This window comes from Phyllostomus discolor, chromosome 2 (assembly GCF_004126475.2).
Source record: "Phyllostomus discolor isolate MPI-MPIP mPhyDis1 chromosome 2, mPhyDis1.pri.v3, whole genome shotgun sequence".
Lineage (NCBI taxonomy): Eukaryota > Metazoa > Chordata > Mammalia > Chiroptera > Phyllostomidae > Phyllostomus > Phyllostomus discolor.
In genome coordinates, this window is record NC_040904.2 from 45502114 (window position 1) to 45524713 (window position 22600).

Below are 22600 nucleotides of genomic sequence, written 5' to 3' on the forward strand. Positions count from 1 at the left end.
TATTTGTGACTGTGCGTTGGATCTTGCCAGATTTGAATCTCAATCAGAGTTGAAAAATGTGTGCATCTTGGAGTCCTAATGGCTTCTTTTTAAAGTAAACTACATGAATCAGTTTTCGCCCTAACCTGTGTCCATCTCGCCAAAAGCATTTTTGTTTCTAAGTGGAATAATTAGACATGTGAGCTTTGGCATTTTCTGAGGAGAGCACAGGTGTAAGAAGCATGTGTTAGGCCCTGAGTGGTGTGGCTCAGTTGGTTTGGCATCATCCTGCAATGCAAAGGGTTTCTGGTTGATTTCCAGCCAGGGCACATGCCTGGGTTGTGGAGTGCACGAGGCAGCCCGTCGGTGTCTCTCTCCCCTCACTCCCACTCTCTTTTCTTCTCTCTAATTATAAATAAATAAAAATATTTTAAAAATAAAGAAGAGTCTGTTAGGATGAACACTGTGTTCTAGGAGATGTAAAAAGGAAAATGGCCCTGGCTGGCATGGCTCAGTGGATTGAGCTCCAGCCTATGGACCTGAAGGTCCCCCATACCATTCCCGGTGGGGCACAGGCTGCCAGGTTGCAGGCCAGGTCCTGGTCGGAGGTGTGGCAAGAGGCTACCGATTGATGTTTCTCTCACACCTCGATGTTTCTCTTTCTCTGTTTCTCCCTTCCCCCTCTCTAAAAGTAAATAAATAAAAACAATTTTTTAAAGAAAAAAACCCACATTCTCTTTATTTGTGTATTGGCGTCTAGATTTCTCTCCCACATGTAAGATGCTGGGCTTGGACAAAGAAACACCTACCATATGTATGGGTAGTGTGCATGTTTAAATAATCTTTTTTCATAAAAATCATGTTTTGTTCTGTTTCGTTTTTAAATAAGAATCGAGTATGTTTTCCAGCCATGGAATCAAACTCTCTTATACTCTCATTACCTTGTGCTCATGGGAACTGAGAGCCGAAGTGTGTGAGGGGCGGGTGCAGATTAGTGCCTTGGGCCTGGGGGCGGCATGCGTGTGGAATCCACTGACTGGCTTTTGGTGCACTTTTGCCTCAGAACAGAACTAAGCAATCAAGGCAAGATACCCTAATTGGTTAAAACCTATCAAGAAGCTTTTCAACCTTTCTCCTGCTTGCCGCCCTGGGGGTCCAAAGCGGTAGCCTTGTTCTGGCTAGGGAAGAAAGGTTAAACTCTTGCCTTTCCTTCTGAAAAACATTTTCTGTGAGGCCACATACTCTATGTCATAGTAGGGTTTTTAATGCCACACTTAACATTTACTTTATAATATTGTTGATCCACAGTAATATTTATTTAGAAAAAGTCAAAGTAGTTTGCACTTGTTGAAATTTTACCTCTTTTTCTCATCTTTTTTTGTAATTTCAGGAGATTCCTCAACAGCTGAACGGGAGTGATTGTGGAATGTTTACTTGTAAATATGCAGATTATATGTCTAGGGACAAACCTATCACATTTACTCAGGTGAGTGAAGACCCTTCCTCATCCACTTGTTACTCAACAAGATAAACTTAGAGCACGTTATAGGGCCTGGCACATGTGAAGACACTAATAATGGTAGCTGTGCTACTCCCGCTGCCGTAGCCTTGGCTGTAGCCCCACTCTCATGGGTATGAGGGCTGGTCACTGCATCTGCTCTGAGGTTTATCCTCCCTAATCATTCGTGGCTGTTGGGTCAAGTCACTGTCTTTCAGCTCCAGGGTGCGTTGGTTTGTCTGAGTGTTACTGGTATTTTTTCTGAAGGAGGCATAACAGCAGGGGGAAATTAGGCTTTGTGAGAACCTAAGCCACAAGTATAAGATGTAACTATGAATACTGCTTTTCCCTTTTGTTCTAGTTATTATTGGTTTTCCATTGCTCTGTAATTGAGTGAACATTAAAATATATTGGGAACTCTTGAGAATTTATGTTTTAATAATGGGATTCTCAATGGTTTTACAACCAAGGACAATCCCCTTTAAACATATTTTTCTTTTTTTTTTTTTTTTTTTTTAATTTTTTATTTATTTTTTAAGATTTTATTCATCCATTTTTAGTGAGGGAAGGAAGGCGGGGAGAGAGAGAGAGAGAGAGAGAGAGAGAGAGAGAGAGATATCAATGTGCGGTTGCTGGGGGTTATGGCCTGCAACCCAGGAATGTACCCTGGCTGGGAATCGAACCTGGGACACTTTAGTTCCCAGCCCGCGCTCAATCCACCGAGCTACGCCAGCCAGGGCTCAACATATTTTTCTTAAAAAGACCTCATTTTGATATAGATGTCTACCAAACTCTACTTCCTGAATAGTCGGACTGGTAGCCCCCTTCCGACCTTCAGGGCTATGTGAAGTAACTAGGGCTCCCATGCTGAATGAATACAATTCCAGTCGAAAATAAGGGCACTTGTTATTGGTTAGTTTCAGAGTAAATGAACAGTTTTTTACTACATGTTTTGAGCTATTTAAAATGTACAAAGCCATGTATAAAGACTTTCTAGGTTCCTCCAGGTAGGAAATCACTGTAGGTAGGTGTGTCCAGCTGTTTATAATGAGACACCAGGACAACCTCAAAGGCACAAACTTCTGGTTTCATCAAAAAGAGGACTAGTTGAATTACAGGTGAATTTGTATTTATCATGTATGTTTGCTGCTTTAAAACTGCCCCTATAGTGATTATCAGTTAAAGCAGAAAAACATTAAGCAAAGCATTTCATTCTTTGGTGCTTCTAAATAACAGTCAGTTATTTTTTCTGAACCTGATGACATGAGATGTGAAAGAGAGAAGTTGCCACTTGAACAATTCTACAGGTGATGCACCCACATTTCATAGAGCAGAAAGAAATCTGTGGATTTTTTTCTTAATAGAATTCATGCTTTTATTAAAAAGCAGAATATGTTAATTTAAGCAGAAAAGATCTATTGTGCTACCACTTGGATATTCCCATTTTTGGTATGCATTTTTGTTATCAGGCTGTTGGACTCTATTATATAATTCTGTACCCTGCTTTGATTTTCCTTAACATGTAAAAACACTAGTGTACACTCTAATAAACACTATAAACCTTTATTACGGCTTCATAAGTCTGTGTCAGGCTGTGAACAGTCAGGGCTTTCCTAGAGGCTGTGAGCACCCTGCTGGATTTACATGACTGCACCTAGAGGCTGTTGAGGCTGTGCAAGGAAATGTAACGTCTGTGTTGTTGGTGGATTTTCTGCAGCACCAGATGCCTCTCTTCCGGAAGAAGATGGTGTGGGAAATCCTTCATCAGCAGTTGCTGTGAGAACACCCTACCCAGTCCCTTAGCTGCTGGTGGTTCTTTCTCGGAGGGACATTTTCATATACCTCATGCATTGTGGGTTAAAAAGTCCCTGCATCACCTGTTCCGTCACAGGTACTGACGAGCATGAAGGCCCTGCACCCTAGTGCCCCGACTTGGTATGCGGAGGGCTGCCTGCAACCGTGTTTGAAAGGATATGCTTGCTCAGAGCCCTGGACTCTTCAACCCACATAGGAACAAACGCTAATTAATACTTTATTTTAAATATTTTCCCCCCTGTGAATGTGTAAAATGCAGGATTTATTCTATGAGTTGTTTTTTTCTGTGTTTGTTCATGTGTGTTCATTCTCTGACTCATTTGCAAACGTAATGGGCAGTGGCCGTTTCTGCTGCTCTCTTACAGTTAACTTGGAATTGTTTGAACTATTTATTTCTGAAAAGAATGTTAATCAAGCTTCCACTGCCTGCTGAAGATGGGGCGGGAACTCAGTGGGGGGAGGAAGGAAGGAAGGAAGTGTTAATTAACTTCTTTAGTGCTGGAGCAGTAACTGCCAACTTGAAGCTTGAGGTCTTTCTTTGAGGCTTGAAAATGCGGGGAGAAGTGCGGCGGTGCAGGGCTCTGATTGCTCTTCAGAGGAAGCCTGAGGCGCGGCATTGGCACTGTGTCATGGAAAAGCAGAACTGTGGCCAAGAAACTCTGGCTACCCAGGCATCTTCAGAAGAGTGTCGTGGTCATCCTACAGAGACTTTCCTTTCTGGAAATGAGGTGATTGCTCTCGAAACTGGATTTGAAGTAACCGTAAACCCTAAATTTTCATTTTCATCCCAGATCTGGTAGAGTGTAAACCTCAGAATTGTAAGGGCTGGCCTGAGCTGTTTATTTCAAAAGATGCTATTCAATTTAAAGCTATTTTTCCTCAAAATTTTTTTTCTATATAGAAAGCTAAAATTAAGTTTTGTACTCATTAGGATTTAAACCCCCCACTCCACCCCCTACTGAAATTTGTGGAAGAAAATTTAGTATTTGGCTCTGAGGTTACTGGTTATACGATAATCTATTTTGCATATGAAAGTTTGTATTTAACATTTTTGTTCATTAAAAACTTTACAGTGGTTATGCATTTTTAATTTCAGAAAGTTTAGAGTTCGTCAGAACTTATTTTGCAAGATCTAGTGCCTAGTGTTGCTTTTCCGATGTAATAAAAGGTTGCCTGGCAGAACCTGAAAAGTATACGCTGAAATGATTTCTAACCCTTTCCCAAAATAAACTGAACTTGTCCTGCCTGGTACACAAAAGTAAGAGGTAGAACCAGAAAAAACTGGGCACGTGTTAGCTATGAATCAGCACGTCTGCCATCTGGAGGGCCCCAGGCTGCTGGCCACAGAGGCGTGCTGTTGCGGCCAGTTTTCCCTGAGACATGTGAGTCTTGTGTGGGCCCTGGGGCCTGCGATGTGGATTGGAACTGCTGTCCCTATTCGATGGCCAAACCGGAGGACATGTGTTCAGGGGATGATTGAAGAATGAGCCAGTGGTACTACCTCTCCCTCAAGCTTAGGCTGCACAGGGGACCCTTCCTGCAGCTTCCGTTCCTTTCCAGGGGCTGCCGGAGTGGGACCAGTGAATACTGGGACCAGGCGGCCAAAAGAGGTTTACTGGGTCAGCAGTTACACTAGAAACCTGGTTCCCACCGGGCAGAGGTAGGTCTCACCTGAGAACGCAGCACCTTAGTTAGCATTTGTTCCACGTGGGAGAAATCCTGCCAGGAATGGCAGTTTGCGTTCTGCCCATGTGAGGGAGGCTGGAGGTTGGTGTGTTTGTGCTGCATTTGAGGGGCTTCATAGAGCAGCTCTCACTGGGCGTTCCCCTAATGTGTGCTCTTCAGTGCAGCTCCTCCAGTCTCCCAGGACTTGGTGACATCGATGAGCACAGGCCGTTGAGTTAGGAATGGCGTTCTATTTAACCTTGAATGCCTGAGGTTGTGTAGGCTTCTTCTCTAGGCACTGGCATGTGTCTCATAGTGCAGAGCAACTTGTTGGTCATAGAATTCTTGTGTCTAAACAGTTTATGAGAAAAGCAGTCACATGATTTGAAACAGGTATTGATTTTATCAACATTAAAGCCAGTGAGACGTAGTACAGGGTCTGGCACAAATAACGCCCCTTTTCAATGACAAAATCCTAAGCATGTGATTCTTTAACATAACAATATCACTCAAACATACCATATGACATTTTAGGTGAAATGTTCAAATTAAAAATAAATTATTACATCCATATTATTACCCTACCAACCGCACTCAAGCAGGCCTCACTTCTGCCATAGCCCTATATTTTATAGTAGTTTGGGGGTTCTGAAAAGAGGGTGGAGTGAGCCACTGATCGTTTTTAGTAGGCAATCTCTCCTAAAGATCGATTAAAATGAAAAAAAGAGACCGTTGGTGAGCAAATGTCTTTCTCATGTTTGACCTTGTAGCAGAGTCGGGATGCCGGTGGGAGGGAAACAGACTCGGGCCCCGTGGAAGGCGTTCTGGAGAGCCCTGCATTCTACCTCAGCTGCCTCAGGTTGCTAGAGCTTCTGGTCGTTCCTCCTCCGAAACCTGAAGCACAAGGTGGGCGGCCCTGTCCGATGGCGGGTGTCTGCCTGCCCTGCGAGGAGTTGCGTGGTGCCGGGACCATGGTGCGGGTGTGGGGAGAGTGTGTGCATGAGATACACCGAAGCTGTGATACAAATAAATGAAGTAGAGAAATTTAATAACCTTAGTACTGTAGTTCAGCCACATTGTTTAAATTGGCTTTTGTGAACTAATTGGCAGCCTAATTTCTTTATGATAGTTTTTTTTTTTTTTTTTTTTTGAGAAAACCTCTAAGGATCCATTAAACAAACGTTTGGTACTTGTTTGTAAGTTGGGGATCTAGTTGGTTGTATTGCTTTGATATTTTTTTCTTTAAATTTTCCTAATATATACAAGGAAAGGGTTTGGGTGTTGGAAATAGGTGTCAATTTTACCTATCAATAAATCCATCTCTTTAATTCAGTGGCTTTCTTTTTTTTATTATTGCGACTCATTAATAATTGCATTTCATATTGTGAACAATACAGACATGCAAATAATGTACACAAAAGTTTTGCCAAAGCATTACTTGCTCCCCTCTGAATTTTATTTTGGTATTTAAAATAAAGTACATTGTGACCACATTGATTTCTAAATCCACTAGTGGATGGAAATCTAGTTTGAAAAACACTGCTCTAAATGAGCTGACAGCAAGGTGCGAATTATGTTCAAAACTAAGGCTTGAGACTACGATAAATGTGGAGCTGTTTTGAGATGAATCAGTCTAGGAAAACAAGCCAGAAGCTCAGCGGAAATATGTGGAATCAAATGCTTATTTTTCAGGGTTTTACATTGGCATTTCCTGAAGTATGTTAAGTACAAGTCCTTTCTCTATAAGACGTAAAACAAAGGGTTCTGTGACCCAGTGAATGTGTGTACAAAGTGATGCATAGTAAACACACTGTATTAATGTCAATCTAGCAATTCTGAAACTTGGACATTAAGCCCTTCCCTGTGACACCTGTGGCACCGTCGTGTGGAAACACTTTGGGAAATGTCAAGAAGCAACGCAGAATTCTTGGAAGCATGCACTTCAGATACATACCCGGGGGGGCACCCCCTACCCACCTCCAAGCACACACGCTGCCTCCTTAGGATCATGTGGTAATACTCAAGTCTGTGGTTCCCACTTACATTTTCTTTGTAAATTTTTTTAAATTATTGTATTATTAGAGTTCTCCCAATTTTCCCTGTGGCTCTCCCCTGCTCCACTCACCCACATTTTCTTTAATTCTAACTATAATAGGTGTTTATAGTAGAAAAATAAAATACTGCTAAAAGGTAAAGAATAAGAATTTTGCAAACTTACCACCCAGAGTTAATGACTTACTGATAATTTGGTATGAATCCAGGTCTTCAATATGTACTCCTTCATATGTGTGTGAGTGTGTGTTGTGTATGCTTGTGCATGTATTATTAATATGGACAGATAGGTATATATGCTATATAACCCTTTCCACTTAATTTATCTTGACTATAATTTCATGTCAAATGTTGACATTTTTTAGGTATATATTATTATGCTGTTACAGTTCTCCCAGTTTTTCCCCATTTGCCACCCTCCACCTGGTACCCTCATTCCCTCCAGCATACCCCTCACTTAGTTCATGTCCGTGGGTCGTACATATAAGTTCTTTGGCTTCTCCATTTCCTATACTATTCTTAAACTCGCCCTGTCTATTTTGTATCTACCATTCATGCTTCTTATTCCCTGTACCTTTTCCCCATTCTCCCCTTCCCAGCTGGTAACCCTCCAAATGATCTCCATATCTATGATTTTGTTCCTGTTCTAGTTATTTGCTTAGTTTTTGTTTTTTTAGATTCAGTTGCTGATAGTTGTGAGTTCGTTGTCATTTTAATGCTCATAGTTTTTATCTTTTTCTTAAGTCCTTTTAACATTTCATATAGTAATGGCTTCGTGATGATGAACTCATTTAGCTTAACTTTGTCTGTGAAGCACTTTAGCTGTCCTCTCATTCTAAATGATAGTTTGCTGGATAGAGTAATCTTGGTTATAGGTCCTGGCTTTTCATCGTTATGAGTACTTCTTGCTAGCCCTTTCTTGCCTGCAAAGTTTCTTTTGAGAAATCAGCTGCTAGTCTCATAGGAACTCTTTTTTAGGTAACTCTGCCTTTTTCTCTTCCTGCTTTTAAGATTCTTTAACCTTTACCATTTTAATTATGATGTATCTTGGTGTGGTCCTCTTTGAGTACAATTTGTATGGGATTCTCTGTGCCCCCTGGACTTGTATGTTTATTTCCCTTGCCAAGTTAGGGAAGTTTTCTTTCATTATTTTTTCAAATAAGTTCAATTTCTTGCTCTTCCTCTTTACCTTCTGGCACCCCAATGATTTAGATGTGGACACTTTTGTAGATGTCCCAGAGTCTACAGATTGTTAATTTGAACTCTGGCTTCCTTCCCATCACTGTTCATTCCCTGCAGATTTTTCTTTATTTCACTTACTGTAGTCTTCATTTCTTCCTTTATGCTTTTGCTGTACTCAATGAGTTCTCTGAGCATCCTTATCACCAGTATTTTGAACTCTGCTTTTGATAGGTTGGCTATCTCTGTTTTGTTTAGTATTTTTTCTGGGGTTTTGTTCTATTGTTTCATTTGGGCCATATGTCTTTTTCTCCTCAATTTGGCAGCTTCCCTGTGTTTGCTTCTGTGTACTAAGCAGAGCTGCTGCTTTGACTGCCTGTCTCAGTGGACCTGTTAAGTTGTATGGGGAGGAGTCTTAGGTATGCACCAGGGTGCGGCAACCTGCTTCTTTGTGGCTCTGTATGTGGGGGAGGGGTCAGTGAGGTGACAGTGCCAATGCCTGGTTGCTGGAGGCTTGATCAGCACTTGCCCCATTTCCACTCACTTCATCCACTTCCCATCCATTCCACCTTCTAGGTGTTGCCCTGGTGGTTGTTCCTGGAGTGGGTGGGTTTAAGTACATTTTAGAACCATGAGGGCCCTTTAAATGGACTCTCCTGAGAGATCAGCAGTGTCTTCTTCCACCCCACCCACACTGGCTATTATAGCCAGAAGTTAGGAGGCTTTGTTTTCCAGGCCCTGGAACACTGGGCTGCATGGTCTGGACTGGGGCTGGGATCGCTCACTCCCAAGGTATTCCTTCCCAATTTTTATCCACCACACATGAATGTGGGACCGCCTGCCATTCTGCTGACCACCACCTCACCACCACCACATCCTGTCCTCTCAGCCCCAGCTTCCCATATTTGCCCCTCCTATCCATCTGGATGAATGTGGCTTCTTTAAATCCTTGGTTGTGAGACTTCCATACAGATTGATTTTGTGGCAGTTCTGGGTATTTTTTGTTTTGAGGTTGTGATCCTTAATTGGTTGCACAAGGGGGTGAAGCATGTCTGCCTACACCTCCATCTTGACCAGAAGTCTACACAATCTTAGCCAAAAGGCTGAGAAGTGATTTACCAGAAGTCTAAATACTGACATTTTAAAAGCAGCACAGTGTTCCAGTCAATGACTAAAAACATGATTAACTTAGTACAGTGTTGTTGGAAACACCATCCTGTACAATGTTTGGGTTATTCACTTAGGAGAAATTCTTAGAATTATTTCTGAGTTAAAGTTATGTATAACAAAAAAAATCAAGCTCTGGCTGGCGTAGCTCAGTGGATTGAGCGCAGGCTGTGAACCAAAGTGTTGCAGGTTCAATTCCCAGTCAGGGTACATGCCTGGGTTGCAGGCCATGACCCCCAGCAACCGCACATTGATGTTTCTCTCTCTCTCTTTCCCCCTCCCTTCCCTCTCTAAAAATAAATAAATAAAATCTTTAGTAAAAAAAAATCAGGGACAATAATCTGATATTTTGACTTATTTTTTCTGGTAGAAGATGGTTATTTGTAATCTCCATTGATTTAAGTTTTATAACATACACAGTTGTCATCCTCTTTCAACAGTTATTAAATGTGGCTCATCTTTTTTTCTTTTAAGGGTTTTTTTTTTTGTTTTTTTGTTTTTTGGGGTTTTGTGTTTTTTTTTTGCCTATGTTCAACCCACTAAGCTACACCAGCCAGGGCATGGCTCATCTTTTAAAAAAATTTTTTGTATTTATTAATTGTAGAAAAAAGGAAGAGAGAAAGAAAAAAGAGAGAAATATCAATTTTGTTGTTCCACTTATTTATGCATTCATTGGTTAATTCCTGTATGTGCTCTGACTGGGGATTGAACTCATAACCTTGGCATATCAGGGTCAATGCTCAACCAACTAGGCTATGTGGCAAGATCTAAATGTGGCTTTTTTTTTTTTGAAGGGAGGGAAGAAGGGAGAGAAACATCAGCCAGTTGCTTCTTGTTCGCGCCTGGACTGCTGACATAACCTGCAACCCAGGCATGTGCCCTGACTGGTGACCTTTTACTTTGAAGATCATGAAGATGATGCCCAACCAACAGGGCCACACCAGTCAGGGCTAAATGTGGGTCACTTTGACTCACCAGTTTTTCAGAGGGGAGGAGAAGGTCTGGAGTATTTTATTTTATTTTTTAATTATATGTTACTGATAATGCTATTACAGTTGTGCTGATTTCCCCCCTTTGTCCCTCTCTACCCAGCGCCCCCCACTCCCACAGGGAATCCCACACCAATGTTCATGTCCATGAGTCATGCATTGTTGGGAACCACCCTTCCTGGTTCAGAAGCTGTAACCCGCCATGTCTAAGGCTGAGTAAATAGACCTTGGGACCATAAGCCACTAAAGAGAAAAAAAAAGCTTATCTTCCTGGGGCGCCTTTTACTTCACCCTGCTTGGCCCCAGGCAGATGACTAGTTAGCCAATGATGGGTAAGGTTCCTCAAGGGAGGGGTGATCTAAAACAGGCATGGTCATGGAGGGGCCCTCAGGAAAGGACTTGAGGAGCTAGCAAAAGGGGGTGATGGACCCTTGCCCCTCGGCTTTGACATAGTCCGAGTCCTCATTCTGCCTGTGAGAAGTGGCTGCCTGGCTTCCCCTGCCTGACAAAAGCCTGAAACAATGCCGGAGGGAGGTGCAGCCCTGAGCAGGAATACGAGGTTTCCCAGGGCGATCAGATCTAAGAAAGAATGCATAAAATCCTGTGAAACCTGCTTTGCTAAGAATGTCCTCAATTTTCTGATAAGAGTCCAAGCATGAAATGAGCTCGTTTCCCAAAGTTTTATGGCCCTTCAGCTGACTTTGACTCAGAATAAGCCCTCATAGTTCTTTGAATGTTACCTATTGTTTGATCTTTACTGCCCGACAATGATGGGTGACCTTTACCTGTATTCCTGTGCAAATTGAACCCCCCAAAAAGCCCATTGAGGAACAGGCTCCTGGCCCTTCTCCTTTGAGAGATCTGCTCCCCAAGCAGATCATGGCTTGGTAGACTGATTCTCATCTGTGGCAGACGGAGGTGCTCTGCTGGACAAAGCTCCCCCACAATGCATGTAGGTTCTTTGGCTATTCCATTTCCTCTACTAATCTTAACATCCCCATGGCTATTCAGTAAGTACCTCTTTGTACTTCTTAATCCCCTCACCTCTTCAATCATTTCCCCATACCTGCCTCCCATCTGGCAACCACCAAAGCACTCTCAGTATCCATGATTCTGTCTCTGTTCTTATTTGCTTAGTTTGTTTTTTAGGTTCAAATGTTGACAGAATGTATTTATTGCCATTTTATTGTTCATAGTTTTCATATTTTCTTAAATAAGCTCTTTTAACATTTCATTTAATAATGGTTTGGTGAGGATGAACTCCCTTAGCTTTTTCTTGTCTGGGAAGATCTACCTGCATTTTGATGCTAAATGATAGCTTTGCTGAGTAGAGCCATCTTGGCTGTAGGTGCCTGCTTTTCATGACTTTGTTTATTGCCAGTCCTTCTAGCCCGCAAAGTTTCTTTTGAGAAATCAGCTGACAGTCTTATGGAAACTCCCCTGTAGGTAACTAATGCTTTTCTTTCACTGCTTTTAAGGTTTTCTCTTTATCTTTAATCTTTGGCACTTTATTATGATGAGTCTTGGAGTGGGCCTCTTTGCATCCATCTGGTTTGGGACTCACTGTGCTTCCTGGACTTGTATGTTTATTTCCTTCAACAAATTAGGGAAGTTTTCTTTCATTATTTTTTCAGGGATTTCCAATTTCTTGCTCACTCTTTTCTGGCATCCCTATGATGCAAATGTTGAAATGCTTGAAGTCACACCAGTTGCTTATGCTATCCTTGTTTTTTTGGTTTCTTTTTTCTTCTCTTGTTCTGATTAGTTGTTTTGCTTCCTTATGTTCCAAATCATTGATCTGATTCTTGGCTTCATCCACTCTACTGTTGTTTCCTTGTAAATTGTTCTTTATTTCAATTAGTGTATCCTTCCTTTCTGACTGAATCTTTTTTGGGCTGCTGAGGTCCTCACTAAGTTCCTTGAGCACCCTTATAACCAGTGTTTTGAACTCTGCATCTGATAGATTGCTTATCTCCATTTCGTTTAGCTCTTTTCTGGAGTTTGATCTGTACTTTCATTTGGGCCATGTTTCTTTTTTTTTAATATGTATATAATTTTTAAAGATTTTATTTATTTATTTTGAGAGAGAGAGAAGGGATAGAGATAGGGAGAGAATCATCAATGTGTAGCCACCTCTCATGTGCCTTCAGCTGGGGACCTGGCCTGCAATCCAGACATGCGCTCTGACTCAATCAAACCTGGGACCCTTTGATTCACAGGCCGGTGCTCAGTTCACTGAGCCACACCAGCCGGGGCTGAGCCATGTTGTTTTGGCAGCCTCCCTGTGTTTGTTTCTATGTATTAGGTAGAGTTGCTTTGACTCCATGTCTTGATAGTGTGGTCTAATGTAGTGGGTGTCCTGTAGGGTCCAGTGGCACAGCCTCCCCTATCACCCAAGCTGGGTATTCAAGCTATAGTCTTTGTGTGGGCTGAGTAGACCCTCCTCTTGTAGTTGAGTCTTCATTGCTGTTAGCAGGTCAATGGGAGGGATTTATCCAGGCCAGTCAGCTGGAAAGACTGGCTGTGACCAGTGACCACCCATCTCTGCCCTCTGTGGAGGATCAGCTGTGCAGGGGCACGATGAAGGTGCTCTGACATGTCTGTAGCTGTCCACTGAGTTCAGGCTCTGGGATTTCCTAGGTGGTGCAGGCTAAGGTCAGCCCTCACCTGTGTTTTGCCTGGGGCCACCCTGCCTGAACTATAAAGCAATCTGAGATGGCTGCTACTTGTGCTGGGCTTGGAGATTCCCAGGTGAAGCCAAGCTGTGAATCTAGGCTGGCTGCTGCTAATGCCAGGCCCAGATCAATTAGCAAGAGTCACAGGGGTATGGGGGCTCACTTAGGCCGGCTGTTGCTTGTTTTAGAGTATTTAAGAGGTCGTGAAGCAGGAACCATGACCAGCTATTCATATGGAAAAGCAGCTTGGGTGAGCTCCTGTTGGGTGGGGATTGGGGGAGTCTCTGGGGATCACCAGTGTGGGGTAAACAGTGTTAGGCAGGTTGATGGAGTCTCAGATATGGCACCTGCCTGCTGGCTCTGTGAGGGGAGGGTTAAGGAAAGGGACATTGGCCTCTGCCTGCCTTTTGTCTGGGAGAAAGCTGTCCCCCAGCTCTCACCTTGATGCCAGACATTTGTTTCTTCTTGTATGACACTGGTGCCTTTGAAGCAGCTGCTCTGATGCTGGATACCAGAGGGAGTGAGTCTGAGTAAGTCCATGTGTGGGCTCTTTAAGGAAAACTTCTTGGGGCTCCAGAAGTTCCTCCCACTGACTCAATCCTTGCTGGCTTTTGCAGCCAGAAGTTAAGGGTACTGACATTCCTGGCACTGGAACCCTGGGCTGGGGCTCCTGGTGTGGAGCTGAGACTCTTTGCTCCCAGGATATCCCTCCCAAATTTTTATCCACCACACGTGGGTCTGGGACCAGTCTGTTCCATGTCTCTGTCTCCCTACCAGTCTGGATGGATGTGGTTTCTTTAATTTCGTAGTTGTTGGACTTCCACTCAACTCGATTTCTGACAGTTCTGAGTGATGGTTCTATCTTTAATTGTAATTTTGATGTGGTTGTGTGAGTAGGCGAGGTGAGTTTACCTATGCCGCCATCTTGACCAGAAGTCTAGGTCTGGAGTATATAAAGCAAAACCCTAACATGTCATTGTATCTGAATACTTACGAATGTTTCCCTAATAATAGCTTTTTAAAAAACCTCTGTCAGCCCTGGCTGGTGTGCCTCAGTGGATTGAGTGCCAGCCTGAGAACCACAGGGTCACCAGTTCGATTCCCAGTCAAGGCACATGCCTGGGTTGTGGGCTAGGTCTCCAGTAGAGGACACACAAGAGGCAACCACACATTGATGTTTCTCTTCTTCTCTTTCTTCCTCCCTTCCCCTCTCTCTAAAAATAAATATCTTTTTTTTAAAAGCCTCCGTCATTTTCACCATCTAACAAAATTAGTAAGAATTTGGTAATATCATCTAATAATCAGTTCATATTCAAATTTCCCTGATTGTTTCAAAAGTAAATTTGTTTATAGTCTTCTAATCTGGATATACAGTGGGCTGAATGGTGGCCTTCAAGAAGTAAGTCCATATCAATCACTGGAACTTGTCATATGATTTTCTAGGGCAAAGAATGAATGCTAATTTCTATGGCAAGCAGTGATTAAATTAAAGATGTTTTTTAAAAGATTTTTTATTTATTTTTACTGAGAGGGTAAGGGAGGGAGAGAGGGAGAGAAGCATCCGTGTGTGGTTGCTTCTTGTGTGCCCCCAACTGGGGACCTGGCCTGCAACCCGGGCTGTGGCCTGACTGGGACTCGAACCGACGACCCTTTGGTTCATAGGCCTGCACTCAATCCACTGAGCCACACCAGCCAGGGCTAAGTTAAAGATCTTGATGAATTTATCTTGGATTGTTTGGGTGGGCCATGAATGCAATCCCATGCTTTCTAAGAGAAAGGCAGAGGGAGTTTTGAGACTGAAGAGGAGGAGGTAATGAAATGGGCTTAAGCTTTGTTTATATTTTATACCCTATTGTTGGAAAATAATATTTACACATATTTAAAACAAAATTTGGAAAAAGTCCCCCAATATTAATAGTTTTTAGGACAGGCTGTTACTTTATAAACTTGTGTTTGTGGAGGGGTTTTTGTTTGATTATTCTTGCAGGGGTGGTTTTGTTTTTTAAGTAAACAAAAAGAGGAGGCAATGAGACTATGCTGGCAGAGACTGGAGTGATGCTACCACTCGAAGCCTAGAAAACCCGGAGCCACCAAAGCTAGAAGAGCTTTCAGAGGGAACACGATGTCCCTGCTGACACCCTGATTTTTGACTTCTGGCTCCAGAACAGCAAAAGTTTATTGTTTTATTTAATCAGATTTGTGGTAATTACAGCAATCTCAGGAAACTAATACAAGGCCCAAGTTAAATGTACAAATTTCCTTTGGTTGTCCTGACCGCTAGAGGTTGTTGGAGGCAAATGGAAATCTGTTTGTTGGCCACATCTGAGAGATACGAGGCAGTGCCCTGAAATTCACTACTGGGAGCAAACTAAGAGCTTCAGTGCATGACCAAGTCACTGCTTTTACAAGAGAATATAGGGAGCATAGAGGTTAAGCCAGAATATAATTTTGCTCTATGAGTTTTTCTCCTTATACCAGCTGTTTCTGAGAGAGCTTAGAAGAACACTCACGGCTTCTGGAAAGGCAGTGACTGCGTGTGGCTGATGTGAGCTACAATAAAAAACTAACCTGTGTGTGGGTAAGCTCTAATGTTTAACTCATGAGCCCCTTAAGAGGAATGTTGAGAGGAAAGAAAAGGCGGCAGCAACACTTGACAGTAAACTTGGGGAATTTGCGAGCTGTGTTATCAGACGCTAGCCGCAGCAGGCCTAAGAAATCTGCATTAGGCTCTAAGACAGTGGGAGACGTGGATGCAAGTACAATTCACGCTGGTCTCTAATACCTGCGTTAGTGGACATCTTTCATAGTTGTTAACACAGGGATGCCTCTGTTGCCTACTTCTCCCCCCGGGATGCAGGAATGACTAGGCTCAAATCCTTATCCCGTCTCGGTCTGCTCGATCCCACGTTGAAGCCAGGTCATCCGTTTCCCTGCTTCCCATGGAAGTGCAGTGTGTTCTCCTGCCCTCGTCCCCGGCCTGTCAAGACGCCTTCTTCCCATCTAGGCCTAGTCTTTTCTCTCCCTCTGGTTCTTTGTTGAAACCCCTCCAGACTTCCATCAATGCTCCTTTTTATCGTGTAAGTTCTCCCTCTGTCTGAAACCTTCCTCTAGCCGGCAGCCAGCCTTGTTCATCCTTCTTCCCAGAGTTCCACGTTGGAGGAGACGCCTTGAGGCAGAGATGCCTTGAGGGGGAAACAAACCCGGACAGAGGGATGTTCAGGCCTCCTGAGCACAACTAGTGAGCGGTTAGCACACTGAAAACCATTATGGGCCACGGGTGTTTAAGGGGTTCAATCCAAGGGAGTGGGGTGGGGGCTTTCTGAGTCATGTAGGTTAATGGATTTCAAAAGCTTTGTTACTGACCTAAGTCTCCATTTAACAACTGTCCTTGCATTTTGTGTGAAATCATGCTCAGGGCTCACACTGCCCTCTGGAAGCTCAAGAGTGCTCGTACCCGAGATGCTGAATAATCCCGCCTGTGGGGTCTCAGAGAATGGGCCGTGAGCCCTAACTGGTGAGGGGCTCTGGGTCAATTCCTGGTCAGGGCACAGGCCTGGGTGGCATGTTTGGTCCCCAGTCCCAAATGATGATTCTCTCCCTCTCACTCCCTTCCCCTCTCTAAAAAAATTTTTTTAAAGAAAGAAAATGGGTGCTTTTCTTTGTTTAGGAACAAGGCCAGCTGGTCTTACTCCTGTCTTCTGCCCCTCTGTGCGGCTTCCCCTTCCCTGCTGCAGCCTCAGGACCACTGGATGCGTCATACCACAGCGGGTCAGGGGTCATGTTAGCACCTCCTCACCTTTCTCTCATATGTTTGGAGACAAGGATTTTGGAAATGGGCAGTTTAGGTGCTAGAGTTTAAACCTCAAATTTTGCCACCTGGAATAAAAGCCAAGGAAGGAAACCTGAGTAGCAGCAGGGCCAAGAGGGTGCATTTTTGGAGGTTTCTGTCTTCTTTCCCACCCAGATTCCTCATCTCGACAAATTCAGGACCAGGCCCTTCGGCCTGTATTTAAAGCCCTTTTTTGAAAGATGTGCTGTTTTTCTGCTGTTCACCTGATATGCGCACCTCAACCCAGGGAACAGTTTTCAGTAATGACCCTGGTGGTCAGGAACCCCGTGGCTTCTCTCGGGTGGTCAGCCTGTGGTACGTTTCTCCTGAGGGCCGTGGGCCCGAACCCTCTAGCAGAGGAGATGGAGCCATAGGTACCTGGCTTTCTAATGGTTGCATGAAGGGACAGGATGTCCCTGCCCACACTCATGCCAACCACAGCAGGGAGGCGAACACCTGGCATTGACACACCTGCAAACCTGAAAGTGAAATCAGCAGCACGGAAATTGAAAATGAGAGGAAAATCGGGCGTACGGATGGGATGTAGGTAAGGAACCCATTTTCAGTGATTGGGAGCCCTCGGAATTTGTCAGAAGGGGAAGCGGCTGCTGTGGAACCCATGCGTTCCCCACCACCTGTCCCTGCTGGGCTCTGATGGCCGCCCCCAACAGCCTGACTGACTGCTGCCTCTGGCAGCCACCTCCGCTAGACCCCACCACTCTGTGAACACGGGGCTGCTGGAGGGGCAGCACCGCTCACCCCACCTTTTCAGATCCCCCGGGGTGCTTTCAACTGGGCTCTGGGGAGGCCCAGGAACCTCTCCCCTTGACTCGTCGGGCATATTATCCTCCCCGTTTCTTTCCTAAAGATAAACTCTTCCCCTGGCCAGGCTTCAAGTTCATTTACAACAGGGGCTGGTCTCACCTAGCTTGATCTGCAGCCAATCCATCCCTCTGGTTCTGTGATTCTCACACCTGAGCGTGACCGGATGTCACCTGGAGGGCTGGCTGAAACCAACCGCTGGGCTCCACCCCCAGAGTCTGACTTAGGGTGGACCCCCAGGGATCTGCATTTCTAAAAGTTCCCAGGTGATAATGCTGCTACCAGTCTACAGACCATGCTTAGCTTCTCCCAGAGACCTTTGAGGAGACGCCCTCCTCCTCAGAGTAGCTTCCCAGCCCCAACTGTGTGTGCAGCTCGAGTCCCCACGCCCCTCAGAGCGGAGCTCTCCTGAGGCTTCAGCGGAGGGGGTGGGAGGGGCGGGCGAGGCTTGTTAAAAACAAGACACCATGACACCAGGATCTTGTTAGCTGGATATATTTCATTTTTTTTTGTTTGTTTGTTTTTGTTTTTGTCACAGAACACTGTTTGCAGTAGAGGAAACGGGCATTGCAGTCTGGTGGTTAAACGGCTTGTTCACATAAACCAGTACTTGTTCATCCTTTAGCGCAAAAAGCCCAATGGCACGTACCCTATTGAAATCCAGGACATCTCCGACATTTTCTCTGTTTTTCTTTGTCATCTTTTTTTGTTTGTTTTTAATACACGTTTTCAAGGTGTGTCCAAAAGAAGGCCACGTGGGCTCCTGGCCAGCGGAAGACAAGCGATGGGAACAGCTGTCGCACACTTGGACTGTCCCCTTCTCCGGGCTGGCAGCTGGTGTCTTCGTTTTTTCTCCAACTCATTTTTATTAAAAAAATAAAAAAATGCTCCAACTATTAGTTTTACAAAATCTCTAAGGGAAACACAAGAGCAAGGTGCTGAGGTAAAAAACACCTGAGGTAGCTTTTTTTTGTGTGTTTTTCTCGTTAAAAAAATCTGTAAATTTAACGCCCTGGGCCAACGACCTCATGTAAATTGCTATTTTCTTCCACATTTTTTTTAAAAAGAAAGAAATCATTTTGCTGAAAATCGATGGCTTATACACCAAAATGTAAAAAGACAAAATATATTCTTTCTTTGCAGAATTTGTGTTTGGTTTGTCTGACGGGTTCCTGTTTTCCTCTTCCAAAATGCTAGGACAAGTACCACTGACTCTTGTTCTTTTGAGTAACCAAGTGTGAGCTGAGGCTGGTTTGTGTGTCGCTTTTGTTCCTTTTGTGCGATGTGATACTCAGAGCACTGCTTTGCCTGGGGGTAGGGGGTGCAGACAGAGTGGAACTGAGACAGAGGGGTGCGGGGATTAAAAAGAATGGGCATGGAGGAGAAAGGGGAGCGGTGGGGAGAAAGGACACGGGGGAAACAGAGAGAGACAGAATTACATAGCAGTATGCAAAAACCAGTTCAAAACCTGTGAAGCAAAGAGAAATGGCCGTGTGAACTAGACAGGGATGAAGAGAGACAGAGTTTCCTCTTCAGAGAGACGGTATCCCTTCTGTTGACATACACAGGTGATCCAGAACTGCTGTGAGCGCCTTTTTGCCGAGATTGCCCTCTGGGTGAATTTTGTGTGTGGGTGGCCTCGAAGCTCCTTACTAACCCATTGGACCTCCCAAAGAATGACTTTTAGTCTTTAAAGTCTAGAAAAGCCTGCTTTCTCTTTACAAAGAAAAAAAAATTAATACTTGATTAAAAATTGGAGTTAGTTGAGTTATTTGATATATTATTTCTAAAATATATTAATGCTGCAGGCACCCTGTGTAACCCACAGGCCACGTAGCTTAACATCTTTCGCCTTCTAATATGTACACACATGTACAGAGACAATTTCCCACAGAAAAAGAAAAAGGTGTGATTTTTGCTTTGCTTCGAACACATTCACCTATGTTAGTTCAACTAAAAGGGATAGCGTGGTGGGGGTTAAGGAGAGATCCGAGTGGATGGTGAAGTGGATGGCTGGGAAGCCTGCAGAGGCCCTGGGGGGCGGTAGGAGGCCGGCTGGTGGCCCCACCGACCTCCGCCTCCCTCCCGTCCGCTCCCGGCCCCTCGGAGTCTCAGGGCCTCTGCAGAGTCCCTGGCCCCTCTGCAGACTTCTCGTTCCTCAGGATGGTCTTTGGTTTGCTCCCGATGTGGCTGGCTGTGTTTGGTCTCGTTCTGTCAGGTGTTGGAAGGGCTACATTCATCCGTGGTTGTGCTGGTGCCTGTGGGAGCCTCACTTGCTGCGCTGTGAGGCGACTCCCTGAGGATACTTCTGCTCCTGCTGCTTCACCTGTTGCACGATTTCCCTGATCTTGCGCTGTGCAGTCTGCAGTGGGGGGGGGGGGGGGGGGGTTGGGGACAGGGGAGAAGAAGGAACCCAGCTGTGAGGATAAGCGGTGGGGGTGGGGCTTGGGGAAAGGAGGAGGTACGCCCACAAAGTGTCACCCACCTGCTGAACCCCTTCCTATGGGGGCCTTTTCTGCCTGGAAGGAATGTGGCAGAGTTCTTCCCCCCAATCCCCCCCAAGGCTGCTGGGAAAGGATAAGTGGGTGGAGCCCCAAAAGCTTTCAGCGAATTGCTGGACAGACAGGCCAGGGAGCAGGAGTAGAAACCAGTGACCGGGATGCCCCCTGCCAACTACACACACTTCATCCTCCAGTGCTGCGCACCATGCTTCTCGAGTGACTGGGGAGAACGTTAGGAATACGACAGTTAAGTGAGATGGGGAAGCAGTGATAAGCTGCAGCACACCCTCCACCCTGAACAACTGAAGAAAATATGTGAACCCAAACTTGACCCCTCACTCCAGCCCAGCATTCCCACTGCAGGGAGACCCCTGTACACAGAACTGCAGGAACCTGGAGGCTCAGACACACTGCAGGGAGCGGCTTCTCCAAGACGGTCAGGCCTCCCGGCAGAGGCACAGGCCTGGGAGGGCTCAGACCGACCTTCCGCGTAAGCCTAGCTTAGCCTGCCTTCTCCAGCTTGAGACAAGGACCAAGGGTGCCCTATCCCAAAACCCAACCATCGAAACGCATGGAGAAGCACTAGGCCACAGGGTGCAGAGCCACTGACCCTTCTGAAGGAAGACAAGTAGCTGTGTGGAGGCCATGTCCTGATGGGGGGCCAGCTAAGGGACTCGAGGGTCTCCTGTGACAGCACTGATGCTGAATGGAGATTTCGGCACCCAGGGTGGTTATCGGGGCCCAGCTGGGGAGCCCCAAGGGCGGGCCCTTGCTGGTGTGTGTGGCTTCCAGCAGAGCAAGGCTGTGATCAAAGCCTGAGCAGGAGGGTGAGGGAGCCGAGATCTCACACCAGAGCATTTCAGGGACTTGACTCCGAAGTTCAATACTCTTTTCAACTCTAGCATGCCTGGGGCCAGCCGTGCACAGGAGGCCTGGAACAATCTTCCTGACCCTGCAGGCTGTGCCTGAGGAGCCAGGGAGAGGTTCCACCTGTGGGGGGCAAGGTAGGGTGGTGGGGTGTGTGTGCAGGGGCTGTGGCCGCCCGACAGGCCACCAATAGTGCAGAAATGAACAGAGACTGGCAAGAAACACCAGACGCTCACAGCACAGGTACCTGGCTAGCAAAGAAATGCCCGATGATTCTGACGATCACTTCCTCATTTTCATCTGGCGTTTGGTCACGAGGCACGATGACTTCTGCACTGGTTAGGTTCTGCAATTCATTCACCTGTGACGGGAGAGCGCGGTTCGAGCTGCTCACCTGTGCTTCAAGCTAGCACACCCCTGCCCTGGTCACATGCGGCCATGCTAGTTTGGACCACGGGAGGCCCCATGACAGGGAGACAGAGTCCAGACCCTGAGTCCATGCAGCCGCTTCTGGGGCTGAACCCTCACTCTGGAGATGCCGTCACTGTGGTTCCCGCACATGCTCACAGGGGCCCCGGGCTTCCCAGTCACCCAGGGATGAAAACCTTGACTGGACATGCTCTTCCGGGTGCTACCCCTGAGCTGAAACACTGAACCTTCCTTTTGAAGGATGCTCTGCTCTCTTCCCTGCTCTTCATTTGCATTCTGGCCTGAGTCCTGCCTATGCTGCCCCCACCCCTGGGTTGTCATGTCCTCTCCCTGCCACTCCTGGGCCTGGGTTCACCTCTTTGTGAAGCCCCCTGCCCACGCTGACATTGCCTCATCTACACCCCATCCCCTGCACTTGGGGGCTCCACCCCTGCCTCCCTGGGACAACACCTCCCGAGGGCCTGCGCCATGGCCCCTGGCCCCATCACAGCACTCAGCACGCCCACGCAGGGGGGACAGCTGACAGTCTCTGGACATGGAAGGACTCAGGATTCTACTCCCTGTGGCCTCATCTGCTTTCAACTTGCCTAGAGCCCGGGGTGTGTGCCGGTGGTGGTGGTGGTGGTGGGGTGCCGCATTCCTGGACAGAGGGACTAACCGGCACACCAAGCGACTTGACTCCTTTGTAAAGTACCTCACTATGTCTAGAAGTGGGCTTTGATTCCTCTAAGGGTTTTTATGTAAAAAGAAAACAGGGCTCACACACTCACTCACTTACTCAGGACTACAGAGAACTCCCAAATTCCTGCCCCCTGACACAGACCCCTGCCTACCCGGGTCTAACGGGCGGCTCATTTTGAAAGGCTGCAGAGCTCATTCTCTGATGCTTTTCAAATTACCCTGCAGTATGGCCCCCTCCAGGTTAAAAAACCTTGATTGTTTTGTTAAAAACTGTTTCCTGCCCCCCCCCCCCCCGAACTAGCTCCCCGGCAGCAGGTGGCCAGGTGTGGAAACCACGGGTAGGCTGGATCCTCAGGGGGTGGGTGGGGGGGTGGGTGTCCGAGCCCAGGGCAGTCGTCGGGAGGGTCTGAGGAGCAGAGAGGAGGACACCAGAGGCCTTGAGCCCGGAGCCT

The 22600-nt window shown here is 45.9% G+C and overlaps 2 protein-coding genes across 12 annotated transcripts in view; one reads left to right on the top strand and one right to left on the bottom strand.

Moving 5' to 3' along the window:
* The window catches only part of SENP2 (SUMO specific peptidase 2), a 39084-nt gene extending 32795 nt beyond the window's left edge, over positions 1-6289 (top strand). For 3 of the 5 annotated variants that reach the window (XM_036017800.1, XM_036017801.1, XM_036017802.1), the window contains 2 exons: positions 1370-1465; positions 3369-6289. In XM_036017800.1, coding sequence (XP_035873693.1) covers positions 1370-1465; positions 3369-3488 — 216 coding nt within the window. In that variant the 3' untranslated portion in view covers positions 3489-6289. Of the gene's footprint in view, positions 1-1369; positions 1466-3194 lie in introns of all 5 variants that reach the window. The other 2 variants (XM_028505312.2, XM_028505313.2) reach the window with 1 other exon arrangement.
* Positions 6290-18149: 11860 nt separating this feature from the next.
* IGF2BP2 (insulin like growth factor 2 mRNA binding protein 2) overlaps positions 18150-22600 on the bottom strand; it is a 155220-nt gene continuing 150769 nt past the window's right edge. For all 7 annotated transcript variants that reach the window (XM_036017806.1, XM_028504845.2, XM_028504841.2 and 4 more), the window contains 2 exons: positions 21286-21399; positions 18150-20032 (listed from right to left, as the gene is read on the bottom strand). In XM_036017806.1, the coding sequence (XP_035873699.1) occupies positions 19940-20032; positions 21286-21399 (207 nt within the window). In that variant the 3' untranslated portion in view covers positions 18150-19939. The remainder of the gene's footprint in view (positions 20033-21285; positions 21400-22600) is intronic.